Source organism: Vipera ursinii (assembly GCF_947247035.1).
Source record: "Vipera ursinii genome assembly, chromosome: 3".
NCBI classification, from domain to species: domain Eukaryota; kingdom Metazoa; phylum Chordata; class Lepidosauria; order Squamata; family Viperidae; genus Vipera; species Vipera ursinii.
The window spans coordinates 161,703,780-161,720,459 of NC_139516.1; the positions used below are offsets into that span (position 1 = coordinate 161,703,780).

Genomic DNA, 16,680 nt, shown 5'->3' on the forward strand with positions numbered 1-16,680 from the left:
GGGATTTATGTTATGATTTTAATTGCTCTGGTGCTTATTGGAATAAAGATGAAATTCAGATTGGTGTTAGGAATCCGTACGGGCAGGAACGCTTGATGTCTTTTGTAACATTTACAAGGTTAGCTTTTGTTTTTACAGTTGATAGTCTTGCGTTTGAATTACTTTATGCTTATGCATTGTTTATGTAGTCCATACAGGTCTGACTTCCTGACTCTGGAAGAGCTGTAGAGGCACTTTGATTCTTGGCAACTCTTTTTACAGCAATATCTCCTGTCTGGCATCCCTGCTGCTTTAAATTACTGTACTGCGTTTTTTTTCCTTTTACTTTCTGTTCCTTATAGTTCACTTACAGTTGCTTCATTGACTGAAGCAGTTAATATATTGATCAAATGAATAAAACATTATTTGTAAAATGTTGACATATCGGGCGATTGTGTTGCTTATTTCTGTTCCTTGAAAACTACTGAATTATACAGTTAAGTGAAATTCCCAGAACATGATTGCTATTAAGTCATAGCAACAATCAATATGATTGAATAGTGTAATTGTATTTTAATGGCTCATGACTGACTTCACTTAACAGCAATCAGATTACTCTTCACAAGGGAGTTGTGTCTCATTTTTTGCTACTCATTTAGTGGTTGTTTTTTTCATATCACAAGGAACTTGTAACTTTTGCTGTTGACCAGCAGAAAGCCACTCGGCTGGATATGTGTTGGCGGTCTTACCACAATCTATTCGCTATGTTAGATACAAACACATATACCACCTCCTGAAGGTATGAAAATTCCAAAAATACCAAGAGTACTTTTTAGTGGCTAAAATTGGGCTGAACAGTAGTCACAGCACCACCTAGTGGCAATAGTTATATATTTCACTGAAAAGGTAAAGCTAAGGAAAATTGCTGGATTGCGGTACAAATGTCAAATGAGGGACGCACTACTTTCTTCTGCCAAAGATACTGTCCTTTTTAGCTATTAAACATTGCCACATATGGCACTGTCACAAACCAGAGACGACTTCAAATGGTCTACAATTACTGTAATCATCACCCTGAAATTGTCTTCCATTATTCTGAGTTGCACCTCTCTGTACAATTAAAGTGCAATGGTATACCCAGTGCTTTTTTTGTAAAAGAAAAAGGTGCCGGAACTCACACATGTCATACAACCCGCCTTGCCTACCCTACAAGGTTCCATCCAAAAAAGGTGCCGGAACTCCGTTCTGAGCGTTCTATGAGAAAAAAAGCCCTGGGTATACCAGTAAGTAGTTATGTAATTAAGGAACCCCTGTCCTCATTTTCTGAAGATTGACAGTTTATTGCTTCTACATGATGATCCTTATTGTAATAAAGTTCACAAATCAACCGTTAGAGTTTACCATTTTTATTTTGTACGGGTGAACTACAGAGTTTCTTAGGCTAGAGCAGCAGGGCAATTGTGACATTTTCCATACTCTATTGCATTTACAGATAAGAATGGCACGATTAAGTACAAGGTTCACATAGCAAAAAGTCATTTTATAAAGCATCTGGATATACAAACAAGTCACTCTGAATGGTTACTTTTGGATTATATTTTAGCATACTCATGCAAACCAAATGTTGCAATGTTGCTCACTAAGAGCTAGCAATTACTTCCAAAACTGTCCTCCCTGCTACATTTTTGATCCAATTAAAAGAAGTGTGTATACTTTTACTAATTATTTGGAAAGCAAAGATAATTTGCATTAGACAAGGGAAAACGCAAATCCATTACTTTTTATTCGCTATAATATTGAAAAGTACGTTAAATATTCAAAGCTAGACACTGAATGTATTAAATAAATCCACTGTCACAAATTCCAATCTTGAAAACATAATTAAATCTAGAATTAAAATTTTATTTCCATTGACAGCCATTCCATGTTGAAGTTTCAATGTAACAGTGTTTTTAATTTGGCTCTAAATTCAACATTCTTATGCACTATTTTTTTAAGAAAAACTCTCTGATTCTTGGATTCAGGAAATCAAAAGCATACAGCTTTTCTGAATAAACACAGAGGAGCATTTGTCTGTTATTTCTCCTTTGTCACATAATATACTATTTTGAACAGTTATTACAGCTATCCACAAGCTAGTTGGTATTTGCCTAAATTCCCTTGAATAGAAGAACTGTTGAGTTTAGTGGAAGGTAGCAGGAACTAATGTACAAATGTCTATGGAAATTCAAATTATTTCAGCAAAATCTGAAATATAAAGGCTGAAAATGTGAGCTCTACAATACCAAAGAATATTCAAGAAATAAAGCATATAAATGTTAAATGGTTCTAGTTGTCTGCGATTTCAAATTGAACACTTTTTAAGCTAAATTTCTTTTTTGATTTATCTACAAAGTACCTAAAGTACATTATTTGTGCATTGCGCATTACTGATTCAAGAACTAGGAGCATTGAGTTTTCTAACCCATGACAATTATACTTAGAAAGAACCCAATGGTTATCACAATTCCTGCCTGTAATAACCTGTGTTTTCCTGGCAAAGAAACTCCTATGAATTCCTGTTCAAATTATAGGCAAACATGTCATTAAATATATTCAAAGAAGTAAAAGGAAATCTATCACAATTTTAGGTGTTTTGAAATAATTTAATGGTATTATTCAAAAACAGAAACAGTATGACTAGCAGGACTGTTGACAATGAGCCATGAAACAGATTCCCAGCTTACAAATGTTTAGAGAGAAAAATCCAATATAAATATTTCCTTCCAATCTCTCTCCTCTTTGAAGGACTTACTGTACTCAAGTACTGCATTAAAACCAACACATTGTAAAGAATTATGGTTAACTGTAATCCAGAAATACTTCAAGGTGCATAGTCATGCTTTGTATACAAACATCCCAAAGCCAATATTATTTTCCTTCCAATTTCATGATTGCAATGATGCCATTTTAATTGCCCCTGGAATTTGTTCACTGGGCAAACAGCTAACATGGTATTTGAGAACAGAGTTAGAATTAGCACAATCCACCTGCATATTCATCATCTTCCTCATTTCCACGAGAAGCTGATATAGCTGGTCCACTTCCTTTATTTTGTTGAGTAACTGGAGATTTCTTCTTTACACCTCCTCCTGGGACACCAAGCGAAAGGCCAAGCTTTGCATACTGGCAAATGTAAAAAAAAATAATAATAAGATGCCTGCATTTTAAAAGCACATCACAATTATTTATCAAAACACTAGACAACCTTGTTGTATTAAGCTCTATCTAATATAGCGAGGACTTATGAAGAGTATTTTTTCCTAAGAAAATGGCTGGAGAATCCCAATTTACTCTAACGGTAAAACACCCAATTATCAAATACCATCTTGTACAAATAAACTAACTTAAGGAAAACAGACTGTAAGCTAATATGCATCTCATTGCTATATGAGAACAAAATATTTATTACTAAAAACATAAATGAAGCAGCCAAGAAAGCAAAGCTATCAAATACTTATACATATGCTCAGGAAAGGTTGATCTCCGCAACAAATAAATTACAGCAATCATTCTTTTTCAGACAGGAAAATGTCTCCCAAAACACTATTAAATCCAGAGTAAGACATCAGAAGAAAAGAAAACAAATGGTTTATTCTAATGCTGTTTTCACATGATCCGTACCATTCAAAGTGCTGATGCACTTTAATTTAGGTATCATAATGTCACAAAAGTGTGTAAAGAGAACGCAGTAACTTAGAAATATTCACTTTTAAATGCTGGATATATTATACTAATTTATCAGTAACACACGTTGTTCATCAGTGGTCCAACTGATTTACATCATCGGTATTTTTCAATAAAAAGCCACTTGTACTCTGTTCAGTAAATAAAAGCAGCAACTTACATCATTGTCCATATACTTAAAGAGTGGAGAATTGCAAACATCTGATACTTGGTCCTGATCTTGTTGATCATACCCTTCCAGGAGCTGCTCCAGGGCTGCATAGTCTTCGCTTTCTGTGAAGCCTGGTATGCTGAAGCAATTAGGTATTTATTTGAGGTTATTTTTAAAAAATGAGAAAACTTATATACAAATAAGCACAGATTTTCTTAAATGAATATTTTGGGTGAAGATCAGAATGCCTTTTGGTCTGTGGAACGCCTTCTTTAAGGTGTACTTCATTACCTGTACTGTCCCTGTGCACAGCAGGCCTTCAAGCACAAAATGCCAATTACATTGAGTACCAATCTTAACTTTCTCTGCTGGATTTTATCACTGGGTTAATTTATTCCATGCAACAAGTACAATACTGTTGGTTATGATACTGTTGAGGTGTAATTACTGCACACTAACTAGATAGCTTAATTGCCAGCTGGCTTCCCAAGCACTTCAAAGAAATACATTTAAAAAAACCAAATTGTTTAATTTCTATGGCAGAAAACAATGTTAATAAATTAGAGAGATACCTAAATGGTAATACAGGTAGTCCTCGATTTACAATAGTTCACTTAGTTTATGTTTGTTTATGTTTATGTTTATTGGATTTATATACCGCCCTTAGTGACCATTCAAAGTGACAACATCGCTGAAAAAAGTGAGTTATGACCATTTTTCACACTTATGACTGACTATTGCAGTATCCCCAGGGTCATGTGATTTACATTCAGACGCTTGACAACTGACTCATATTTATGACGGTTGAAGTGTCCCAGGGTCATGTGATCACCTTTTGCAACCATCTGAAAAGCAAACTCAATGGGGAAGTCAGATTCATTTAACTGTGTTACTAATTTAACACAGCTGCAGTGATTCACTTAACAAATGTGGCAAGAAAATTTGTAAAATGGGCCAAAACTCAACAAATTTTTCACTTATCAACATAAATTTTGGGCTCAGTTGTAAGTTGAGGACTACATGTATATTGGGAAAGCCTGAATTCTCAATCCTTAATAATGAGATAAAATGGCAAGTGTGTAAATAGATGCCCTCTCAAACACAATTTAAATTAAAACTAAATCAAGCAATCAAGCAACTCACCTATAACTCTCCCTGACACATTTTTCTGCAGCAACATAGTCATTTCTATGTAGATGTACTAAGACCTGGGCAATAGTTTTCTAAAAAAAAAGAGTATTTATAAAGAAAACCAGTATTTTTCTCACTTTAACCAAACTACACCAAAAAATAATTTCTATTGAAAGGAAGGTATATAATGTAGTAGCAAAACAAAGGCAGTTTTCTTCTATGAACAGAGATTCTTTTAAAGGATCACACCAGCCTTGGTAGAGAGGATTATAGGGTTAAGGATAATCACCCCTTTAGAAAAATAAATCTGGGATTTGAAAACTACAGAAGAATGTAAAAATGTGATTCATTTTGACTGCTAGCTCATTCTGTCAGTTCTTTGTTAAAACTATTCCAAATGAAGGTTAGTGGTTTTGTATTTACTGATCACAACAGTTTGTAGAAAGGGTTTGTGAATGAAATCACAGTAGAATTTTAGGCACTTAATGAACATTTTTCATTGAATGCAACTAAAAGTACTATTGTCATAGGGCACACAACTGAGATTACATCAGAATTATTAAATATTAACTTTTCATGTAATCACAATGAGAAATCCAGTTTTCTTCTCATTCTGTTTTAAAAATGCATGTTTTATGGGGATTGGTAAATCGATGTGTTATTAATGATCCCATGTAGTTTTCATAGTGACATAAGCTAAATAAACTATCAGGAAAATAGGCAGAATATTGCTTTTTATCCTCAGGCTACTGACTCAAAAGAACTGGAAAGATTGAATTGTGAGCTAAGCCCTTACTTATATTAATAGTAACCAAAATATTTGTAGATCAGTTTGTATTACTGTATTATTTGCACAGATTTTCTGTTTTTATTATTACAGCTAATGTCAAAAGCTCAGACAACACAATTTCCACAAGAACTATGAAACCAAAATATCTCCTAGCAACTGAAGCCTAATCAGGACTGAAGAATGCCAAAATCATATTAAGAGTAGCATTAATATCTTTTCAGCACTGTGGGAGAAAATTCATCCCCGTGATCAAATTACAGTAAATACACAAATATATAGATTTTATAAAGGCCTCTCCATGCAACTCTTTTAAAATCAACGGAAAGAATCCAGATTATGCTGTATAATTAGACATGAAACCCCCAAGTTAAAATAATTCAAAAGATAAAGCACAATCCCCCCTTCCTTGCAAAAACAAGAAATGTGTAGCTGTATACTTTGTAACACGTTGGATAGTTTTCAATATCTTTATAAATACTCTTTTCTTTCTGAAGAGATAGTGCAGCCTCATCTAGTCTGCAAAACAAAAATGAGCAAGAAAGGGTTATTTAAATATGCAGGAATCAGAAGGTCAAAATTAGCCAATTTCCCAAATATAAATGTACTATTTCAAGAGGAAAAACAAGAATATCCTTCTTGTCTGAGCATATTAAAACTGAGCCCATATTAAAACTACAGTTACAAGTTATCAATACAAACTCCTTCAGAAATAAATATTCAGGCCTTACTTTTATGCACAAGGATGATATATTGTGTTAAAATATATTAAGAGTGCCTCTATGTTTACATAAAGAGTAAGCTTTTAAGGAAGAAAAATTATTTTTGTAGTTATGGTAATCCCTATTAAGGACCAAAAGCAAAAGGTTTTCTTCTCAAAGCCAGATTCATTGGTTGAGCTATTTTTTTTTAAAAAAAAGTTAAAACATGAATTATGTTGCACAGCGTAACAACTGATACTTGTAATGTCATAACCCACTAATATCTGTATTATCACAATGAATTTTTCAAATAAGCTAGAATGATATTTGATATTTGAAAACAGAACTGTTATGATGCACACCTACGGCCTCTGACTAAAAGCCTTGAAGCCTTTCCATACATTTCAACTGCTTGCCTTAAACGCTCTTCATTCTGAATAAAACAAAAACAAAAGCAAAAGCATAGGCATAAGCAATGTTTAAGTGGCTGATTTTAATGCAAATTTTCTGAATTATTGGAGCTAACTCAGATTGAAATACATACCATTCCCCAAATGCATTTCTCTTGAATTAGGTAAAGCTTGACCAGGTTGTTAATTAAATACAATTTTATGAACTAGGCAATACAACCTATGATTACATCATGTTAATATGCAGCACTACACACTTCCCTGTCCTACATAGCTAAATTACTTTTCGATTTCTCAAAATGCTTTCTTTTAAAAATATCTCAGACGTATCATCATTTGTCAGAATAGAGAAATCATGAAGCTAGACCACTGATGGCAAACCTTTTTGACTCAACAGGTCAAAAATTCAGACAGTGACTCTACTGGCATGTCACACACATCCCAGAAAAAGAAGCAATTCTGTGTGTCCCCCACCCCCAAACATCTAGGGCACCCTGAACAGTGGTACTCAGTGGCAGCGCTGAAGCTGGACCTGAAGTTTAGGCCAAGTCCTTTCACTCCTACTGCCACCATTGCCACTCAAGGCATGTGAGCCTTGGGGAATGGAGTGGCCCAGTGTTCCCCAGGCTCTGTGACACCCCGCTTACTTTCGGGTGGTATTTTCTTTCTGTTGACAGCACTCTGCGGCCTACTCTAGGCTGCTCTGAGTTGCATGAGATACTGCATTTTTAGAAAACTACTGAGAAATCTGTTGATGAGGTGCAGAAAGACAGCTTATGGCCAGATTTGGTCCCATTGACCTAGCCAGTTTATGTTTCACCATTCTTTAGTTAAAAAGTACTTTATTTTGTACTTTCAGAGGACTTACTTCAAATACTGAAGCTGTTTGCTGATATAGCTGTATGGCTTTGTCTGGATTTATGTTTTCTATGACCCTAAAATAAAAGATTCAATATTGTTACTCAGTTACTCAAAGGACTAGAGAAATCTGCCTTCTTTTCCAAATAAAAAACTAACAGCTTGAGATTTCAAACTTACTTTCCAGCCCGATCAAGTGCAATGGCAGCTGTGTCAGGGGTTCCATTCTCCAGGTACATCATACTGGCTTTCTGAATCAGTTCTACTGCATCATGGTGCTTTTGCATCTCCTGAAAATGAAAGAAAAAGAGCCAGATTTCTCAGGATGTATAAAATAAGTTGCTTTTAGTCTAATAAAATGTTATTTATTTTAAATCATCACATATTTTGCTAAATCTCTCTTGAGTCACAGTGAACATTTTCTGATAGAGGGAAATAGTCAACTGATTTAAAAAAAATACTGCATCAGAAATCCCCAAAATACAATGTCTGAAAAGAACATACATATACATATATCCATATATATCCATATATATCTATATCTCTATCTCTATATCTATCTTATATCTATATCTATATCCAGTGCTTTTTTTGTAAAAGAAAAAGGTGCCGGAACTCACACATGTTATACAACCTGCCTTGCCTACCCTACAAGGTTCCATCCAAAAAAGATGCCGGAACTCCGTTCTCAGCGTTCTATGAGAAAAAAAGCCCTGTCTATATCTATCTATATCTATATCTCTATATCTCTATATATAGGTAAAGGTTCCCCCGCACATGCGTGCTATCTATCTATCTATCTATCTATCTATCTATCTATCTATCTATCTATCTATCTATCTATCTCTCTATCTCTCGGTAAAGGTAAAGGTTCCCCCGCACATGCGTGCATATATATGCATTGTTTCATTTATTTCTTGAAGACAAATACTATTATTACATTTTGTTAGTGTGTCTTTTATATCGGACTGCCCAGAGGCAATTGATTGAGACAGTACAATGGCAGTTTGGTTGAAAAATACTTTGAAAGCCTAAGAAAATTTTATCTGTGATTGATGTGTGAAGTCTTTCCAAATGTCATAAACATCAAGTGATGCATAAATGTGTGAGTGAGAAAAGCAAAAAAACTGTTCTTTTGCTCTACCAATGAACTGTTCTTAGAAAATTCCCATCATTTTACAACAATAACTGTTTCAAACTGTTTCAACTGTTTCAAAAATACATTATCTATAATGTATGCCAAAGTTAAAGTTATGAATTCATTTTCTAAGAAAACTAGATAGAAGGAAGGAAGGAAGGAAGGAAGGAAGGAAGGAAGGAAGGAAGGAAGGAAGGAAGGAAGGACCCCAAATATCTAATCAGATAACACAGGATACATCGCAGAAAAATGTGATTTAACAATTCTACAAAGAAAATGCATATTTAAATAGAATTCAATTAAAAAAATAAGTTTGTAAGTCTATCAATTAGTTTGTAAGAACTATGAATCATGGATCCCCAAACAGGTTTATAAACTGCAACCTGAATATTGCACAGGTCATTCTAATATTTAGTTTTAACTAAAGGTCTTCATAAAAAAACACCTGTCATACCTTTAACATCATCCCTGCTTGTTCATAAGCCCTGAAAAGAGAAATTAAAAGTATACCTGAGCAAATTAAGTAAATATCTCATGTTAGTGTAGGATAGTTTCAATATACTTATGTACTGTCAATATAAATTGTATTTCACATACATTATGAAATTTGACAAATATTCATACGTACTTTGCAGCATGGAACAAGCTGGATTTATGTTATTTCAAGTCAAGGATAAATATGTACACATGTACTATGTATATAAAATCTTTCTGGATAAATCCAACTGTTTAGGAATTTCAAAAATTCATAATCATACATTAATTAAATGTTCTCTTTACAACAGAAGTCTGATGAAAAGAAACCTGATAAAACATAAAATGTATCAGTAAGCCCTCATGCCTGCTTCAGAATCAACTTTTTTTTTTCTTAAGTACTTTAGTTTTCAATACTATGACTATGGTTTCCTAAACTCAGAGATTTCAAAGTTTGATCATATCCAAAATTGTGCAAAAGGACTTCACACTGCAACATATTTTTCTCTTTTTCCCCTTTTCTCCATAATATCCCAAGTTCCTCCGATTTACTCTTGAAGACTTCTCAACATTCCCAATCATATTTGGAAGTAGAAAGACTGCAGGGGAAAGGGGGACATTTGTTATCACTAGTAGACATACATTAATATAAACCCAACATGATTTTCAATTACGTAAGGCAGAAACAGAAATGATGAAAAGATACGCTTTATTATTTTCATGGCATAGACCTTCTTTAAAATATGCTTCTTTTGCTTGTTCAAATTGTTTGGCATTTTTAAAAGCAACAGCTGCAAAAAGATAATAAAAAAGAACATTATTGCTTTTTGGAAATAACATTAGCAATTTTTTAAAAGACATAATTTATTGATTTAAAACTGTTTTTATCCAGCATTTTAGCCAAAGTTGGGACTTGTATGAGTGCTTGTCCTGCTGCTGCCCCTACTGAATGCACTTTTAGGTATTCAAAGTAAAACTTTAACTTTAAGCATTACCTTTATTTAGAAGAGTATTCTTCTATCCCTATCTATTGCTAAGCACATTGATTTGTGCTTAGAGTGTAAGCCGCCCTGAGTCTTCGGAGAAGGGCGGGATATAAATGTGATTAAAATAAAATAAAAAAATTAATCAGTCATAGAAAATGAAATTTACAGATTCCTATAGCCCTGTGCTGTAAATAAAGAAATAAAGTTAAAGTTCACTTACTTACTCTAAGAAATATAATAGTCAATTAAGGCCTGTGGAGCTTTTTAGTAATATGTATTTCTAATAGCTACATCTATTATTAAAAGCCATTTTTTGAGTGTTCCTACAGGCTTCCAAATGAGCTGGTGACTCCTGGTCTACAGGTTCTTAGGGAAGCTAACCAATCTAACAGTTTTCTCCTATCTCTTTTCACAAACTTCTTGTAAGCTTAAAATCAAAGTATATGTGATCTTCTCAATATAATTCCAGTATGAATACAATAGGAATTAATTCCAGATTAAAAAAAAGAAATGGGTTATCCAAAATACAACGGGACATATACCTGATGCAAGCGAGAGACTAGACAACATGCAGATCTTTAGTTACTAGATAATAACATAGGTAAAGTTTTGTAAAAACGCAAAGGGCAGCACACTGCAACTATTTAAAAAAAATACATGGACTATTCATAAATGCAATCCAACTATACAGGATAAAAGTAATGCAATTTGTTACTAAACCAAAGCATACTATTTTTTATCAACAGCCTATGGGTGGAATAAGTATGATAAATATTTAAATTAGGGTTCAGCAATAAATTATATTCATAAAAATGGGTTTGGGAAAACCATTGTTATTGCATATACCACAATGACTATGAAATACATTTAATTTTTACCTTTATTAAACATTTTTAGAAAAGAAAAAATAATTGTTAAGATTGCACACACACACACACAAGATCAATCATCAGTATACTATAATCATAAAATGAGATTAGGAATTACAGTTTTATATCCAAGACAATGGATACTTCATGTTAAGAGAAACCCAAATTTTGGATGTGGTACAAGCCTACAGAGGGATTTATAATTTGGGAAATTATTTCCAAATTTAATTAAATTCAATGTCAGATTTGCTTTTGAAATGTGAAGTTATTCTGGACATCAAGTCCTGTTCCCAGAGCTGAATTAACCATTATTCTGCAGAAGAAATTAAGATTTAAAAACCAACCCTTTATTTTACAAGACATACCTGCCTTGGAATATTCTGTAGCTGCACTGTCATAGTCTGGTTTCCATTTTAATAATCCAGTTTTCAAGCTGAAAATCAAAATGTGAAGCCATTAATATTGTTCACAATGAAGCAGGGGATGAAGGAGTCAGCTTTTCATGCCATCTTTCATACCACTAATTTCAGTTCATTATAGCAGAAACCTGATCCCAATATCAGGTTCACCTTTCGGATGGTCAAAGCTATAAAAAAAATAGTCAAGTCTAATTACACACGCTGTGTTTCGGAGCCCATATTTTATCACTGTGCTCAGATGTGGCACAGCATCTGCTTCTCATTTCAACCCCTATCCCTGTCTGTCATAATTTAAAGGATCTCAACCAAGGAAGGCCAGGACCAGATGAAGCACTAATATTATTATTTCAGGCAGCACATGTCTTTGAAGAAAAGGAGAAATAGGCAGCTGTAATACGACATAAATGATACTGTGCTCAATTACAGAAGATTTTTGACACATTATGCAAAGACCAAGCTCTCTGGGGAAGGCCCTGATGCTGCAAAAGGAGAAAGAAAAAAGAAGAGGATGACCAGCAAGCAGCAAGGTGGATGAATTCAATTTCAGTGGCAATGAGTTGGAAGACCTGAAGCATCAGGCTAGGGACAGACCACCATGGCTAAAACCCACTCATGTACTCCTTAAGAATCAACACCAATCGGAAAGAACATAATCAAAGTCAATCAATTACAGAGCTGCAAACTGAAGAGACAATCAGCCCATGAAAAACAGTGGGACCACGGAGCAGTCTGCTTAATGTAAATGTAAATGTAAAATGTAAATGTAAAACCTATACGGTTTTGTACTACTGGTAGTCCTCAACGTACACTTCATTTGACCATTTGAAGTTTGTTGTTAGCTGCAAAGTCGTGTCCGACTCATCGCGACCCTATGGACAACGTTCCTCCAGGCCTTCCTGTCCTCTACCATCTTCTGGAGTTCATTTAAGCTCACGCCTACTGCTTCAGTCACTCCATCCAGCCACCTCATTCTCTGTCGTCCCATTCTTCTATTGCCCTCAATCTTTCCCAGCATTAGGCTCTTCTCCAGTGAAGTTACAACAGCACTAAAAAAAATTAACCCATGACCATTTTTTCATCCTTATGATCATTGCAGCATCCCCGTGGTCATGTGATTTACGTTCAGATGCTTGACAACTGGTTCATAATTATGACGTTTGCTGTGTGCCCCCGACCTTCGTTCATTTCGCCAAGACCTGAAGACCTGGCTCTTCGAGCTTTCTGGCCCAGGCTGAGTGTTTTAACTGGGGTTTTTATATTTCTTCAGGGATTTAATTTAATCTTTTTAAATTGTTTTTAATTTTTGTATCGTTGTTTTATAGGGACGCGGTGGCTCAGTGGGTTAGGACGCTGAGCTTGTCGATCAGAAGGTTGGCACTTTGGCGGGTCGGATCCCGAGTGCTGCGTAACAGAGTGAGTGTCTGTTACTCGTCCCAGCTTCTGCCACCCTAGCAGTTCGAAAGCATGTAAAAATGCAAGTAGAAAAATAGGGACCACTCTGGTGGGAAGGTAACAGCGTTCCGTGCGCCTTTGGCGCCTAGTCATGCCGGCCACATGACCACAGAGACATCCTCGGACAAGCGCTGGCGCTTCGGCTTTGAAACGGAGATGAGCACCGGCCCCTAGAGTCGGAAACGACTAGCACACATGTGCGGGGGAACCTTTACCTTTACCTATCGTTGTTTTAAGTATCCTGTAAACTGCCCTGAGTCCTACGGGAAAGGGCGGTATATAAATTCAATAAAATTCAAATTCAAATTCATGTGATCACCTTTTATGACCTTCTGACAAGCAAAGTCAACGGAAAAGCCAGATTCCACTTCACAACCGTCTTATTAATTTAGCAAGGGCAGTGATTCACTTCGTGGCAAGAAAAGTCATAAAATGGGGCCAAACTCACTTTGCACACTTCTCACTGAACAACGTAAATGTTGGGCTCGACTGCGGTCTTAAGTCGAGGACTTAAGCCTGTATATAAATAGGATCAGAGGTGCCAAATACGAAGCCATTTGCTTCTTTTCTAAAACGGAAAGTGGACCTGGACACGAAAAGCCAAACAAACACCAAGCCTGCCCAGCCGGAGCCTGAAAATGAACCCTCCACTCCTTCGGGCATCTTTAACAGGCGGACCCACCCGGTCTACCAACCCATCTCGTGACGCTAAGCCTCCCCCTCCTCTTCCCAGGCTGTAGATTTTGTCCCAGCAAAGCTTCCTGTCAAACCAGCCGCCTCGGGACCCTTTTTGGGAGCCCCCCCCTCTGGAAATGGGCGGGGTCAAAGAGAGGCGGAAGAGCCTCTCCTCGTCCTGCCCAGCCGCAAGGGGGGTGGGGAAGAGGGGGCGCCTTTCCGCTCTGCCTCCCGCCCACCCGTTCCTGCAGCTCCGCTCACTATTTCTCCGCTTTAGCGATGTGCTCCAAGCCTTCGTTGATCTTCTGAGCAGCCATATCAGCCAGCCGGAGTCGCGGCGATTCAAAGAGTCGACGTCAGCGGAATAAGGAAAGCCGCTTCGTCCAAACGATGCAAAAGGCGGAGTCCGGCTTCCAAGATGCGCCTGCGCAGCGAGAAGAGTTCTTTCCTTAAGCTGCTGGATCGGTTTTAGTTAGTATAACGGAGGGAATGCCTGGGAGCGGCCGTTTTTAACGGAATTCCCTTGAGGAGGACTAGTCCAGGGGTCTTCAAACCTGGCCCTTTTATGACTTGTGGACTTCAACTCCCAGAATTCCTCAGCTTGCTGGCTGAGGAATTCTGGGAGTTGAAGTCCACAAGTCATAAAAGGGCCAAGTTTGAAGAGCCCTGGACTACGAAGAGGGCAACGGACGGACAGCGTAACGATTTCGTGGCTGATAAATAAATTGTAATGCAGTCCTCAGATGAAAGGCTCTACATTATTTTTGCATTGAAAGAACTATAACCCTCAAATTCTTAGAATTCAGAAGGCTTAAGATTCGAAAGAACTTAACCGTCCTACCCGAAACTCTTTTTCATGCCTGGCGGAAAATGTGCTTGCAGGGAAACCCAAGGTGAAGTGAAATATGGTTTACTGAATTAAGCCAAGACAATCCAGCCAAGCGTATTTCAGCATGTTGCATCCCCACCTAACACGAGTGCCCTTCAGATGTGTGTCCTTCAGCTCCCAGAATCCCCCATCTTCCAAAGCCGCTCTAAAAACTGACTGAACGGTAGAGATCAGTGATGAGAGGGGATATTCCTTCCAGTGGGCAGAGTATCCAGTCGAGTAGAAATGAAATGAAAGTGCAGCAGGTGAAGCCCTGGGTGACGTTGCAGAAAGCTAGAAAACATTTTTGGGTACAACAGCGTCCACAGAAAGGGGTCAATGGTGTCAAATGATGAGCATGACTGGGCAACTGCCCTAAGGGCTGGGCCTTTGGTCACTTGATTATACACATCCTTTTCACACTGCTGACATCCCCCACTCCTCACACAGAAGCACCTGACAGGTGAAGAGGTACAATTCATTTAATCCATTTGTAAGGCTGCCCTGCTCCATAGAGACTCTTGAGTGGGATACAATATTAAAAACAAATTAACAACGATAAGGCAAAAATAGAAAACATCTGGAAACAATAAAACCAAGATCTCACCCAGACAGTATTCCTACAAAGGAATTGTCAGCACTCAACAAAGGCATGGGGGAAGACTTCGATTTTAAGAAAAAGACTTTGGTAGGGCAATAAAAAAATCAGTTTGTGGATGAAACCTGAACAGCAAGCAAGTGAAATGAGTGACTGCCTCTTGTCTTTAAGCACTAGTTGTAGTTTAGGAACAGAAATAAATTGTACACAGTTTTGTGGAAAGTTAATATTAGAAAGGTCAACAAGAACATCTTTGAAAGACTGAAAAAGTGAAACGCACTGCTGAACAAGTATAGGTTTGATATCTGTGTGCAAACAAAACTATTGTGCAAATGCGAAGAGCATGATCTATTGTTAACTGGAACATTTCAGTTAAAATAGAAAAATATACTCCAAAGAGAAACAGAAGCAAAATTGACTGGATAAGATTCAAATAGGATGCAGCTTATATGTACATTCCTTTGACCTCTAAATCCATATTCTGTGTAACGAACCTGGGTCAAAATACTTTTATGCAATAACATTCATCTTGTGGTTGTTATTTCTTCTGAGCAACATCTCCCTCTATTCTGGGCAAATTCCACAGGAGAACAAGAATATGATAGATAGGATGGGAAGAAAAATGGGGGAGAGAGGACCCATAAGTACTCCAGCTCAGAGCTACTGGATGTCATAATGGGACTTTTAATGGTGGCTCCCAACATCTTGAATTGTACCCAGAAGCAAATTGGAAGCCATTGCAGGTCATAGAGTATTGGTATCATGTGCACCAAGTAACCAGCGCCTTTTACTATTTGTGCCATCACATTCTGCACCAGTTAAACTTCCCAATGTTTTTCAAGGACAGTTCTACTGTGGGGGGTGGGGGTGGGGTGGGCTTGTGCATGTATGATCTGGGAAAGCTCAAAGGACAGTGCATTTAGCAATCCAACAATTGTTCAGCTTGTAGGCAGAAAGGACGAGCACAGATTTATTGACATTGTTAGGCATATGGTTATAGCCTACCTGGTCGGGTTGGAAATATATAAACCATGATGTTATAACCTTAAGGTGCTAATTGGCCAATGGGTGTGTTAAGTTTTTTCAACGGCCACAAGAGGGAGCTAGGAACGTGGCTTCTCTCTCTCTCTTTGCTCTCATTGTTTTTGCTTTTGGTTTACTACTGTGTTAAACCTTAGGAACTGTGTACTTGACCTTCAGACCGGTAAGAAGACATTGTATTTTGGATACTCCCTGGACTGTTGCTGTTGCTTATCTGTTGTATGACCTGATCTGTTTATTCGGATTGTGGTTTTTTGTTTTTACACCTAATAGTAAAGTATTTTTCTGTTTATCACAACTCAGTGTATCTGTGTGGTTACTGTGTGACTCTTACTATTCTCAGTACGCTTTTACCTTTGCAGGTTCTTGATAACTCAGGAAGCACTTTGCACAACAATTTTCTTTTTTTGCTAACAG

At 36.8% G+C, this 16,680-nt stretch overlaps 1 protein-coding gene across 1 annotated transcript; it reads right to left on the reverse strand.

Annotated features, from left to right (window-relative positions):
* Positions 1-1,375: 1,375 nt before the first annotated feature.
* Positions 1,376-14,106, reverse strand: NAPG (NSF attachment protein gamma). Its single transcript, XM_083357582.1, has 12 exons — positions 14,018-14,106; positions 11,576-11,643; positions 10,062-10,146; positions 9,510-9,527; positions 9,336-9,366; positions 7,924-8,033; positions 7,754-7,820; positions 6,838-6,908; positions 6,215-6,293; positions 5,000-5,079; positions 3,866-3,995; positions 1,376-3,144 (listed from the first exon to the last, which is right to left on the reverse strand). Exons 1-12 carry the CDS (start codon positions 14,071-14,073, stop codon positions 2,995-2,997), a joined length of 945 nt encoding a protein of 314 aa, XP_083213708.1. The 5' UTR covers positions 14,074-14,106; the 3' UTR covers positions 1,376-2,994.
* Positions 14,107-16,680: the final 2,574 nt, after the last annotated feature.

Excerpts from the sequence above, each read along its gene's own strand:
- NAPG (XM_083357582.1), bottom strand. The coding sequence starts at position 14,073 with ATGGCTGCTCAGAAGATCAACGAAGGCTTGGAGCACATCGCTAAAGCG. Across the intron at positions 10,147-11,575 it reads TACAGAATATTCCAAGGCAG|CTGTTGCTTTTAAAAATGCC; the intron begins GTATGTCTTGTA and ends ATCTTTTTGCAG. Across the intron at positions 3,145-3,865 it reads TTAAGTATATGGACAATGAT|TATGCAAAGCTTGGCCTTTC; the intron begins GTAAGTTGCTGC and ends TACATTTGCCAG.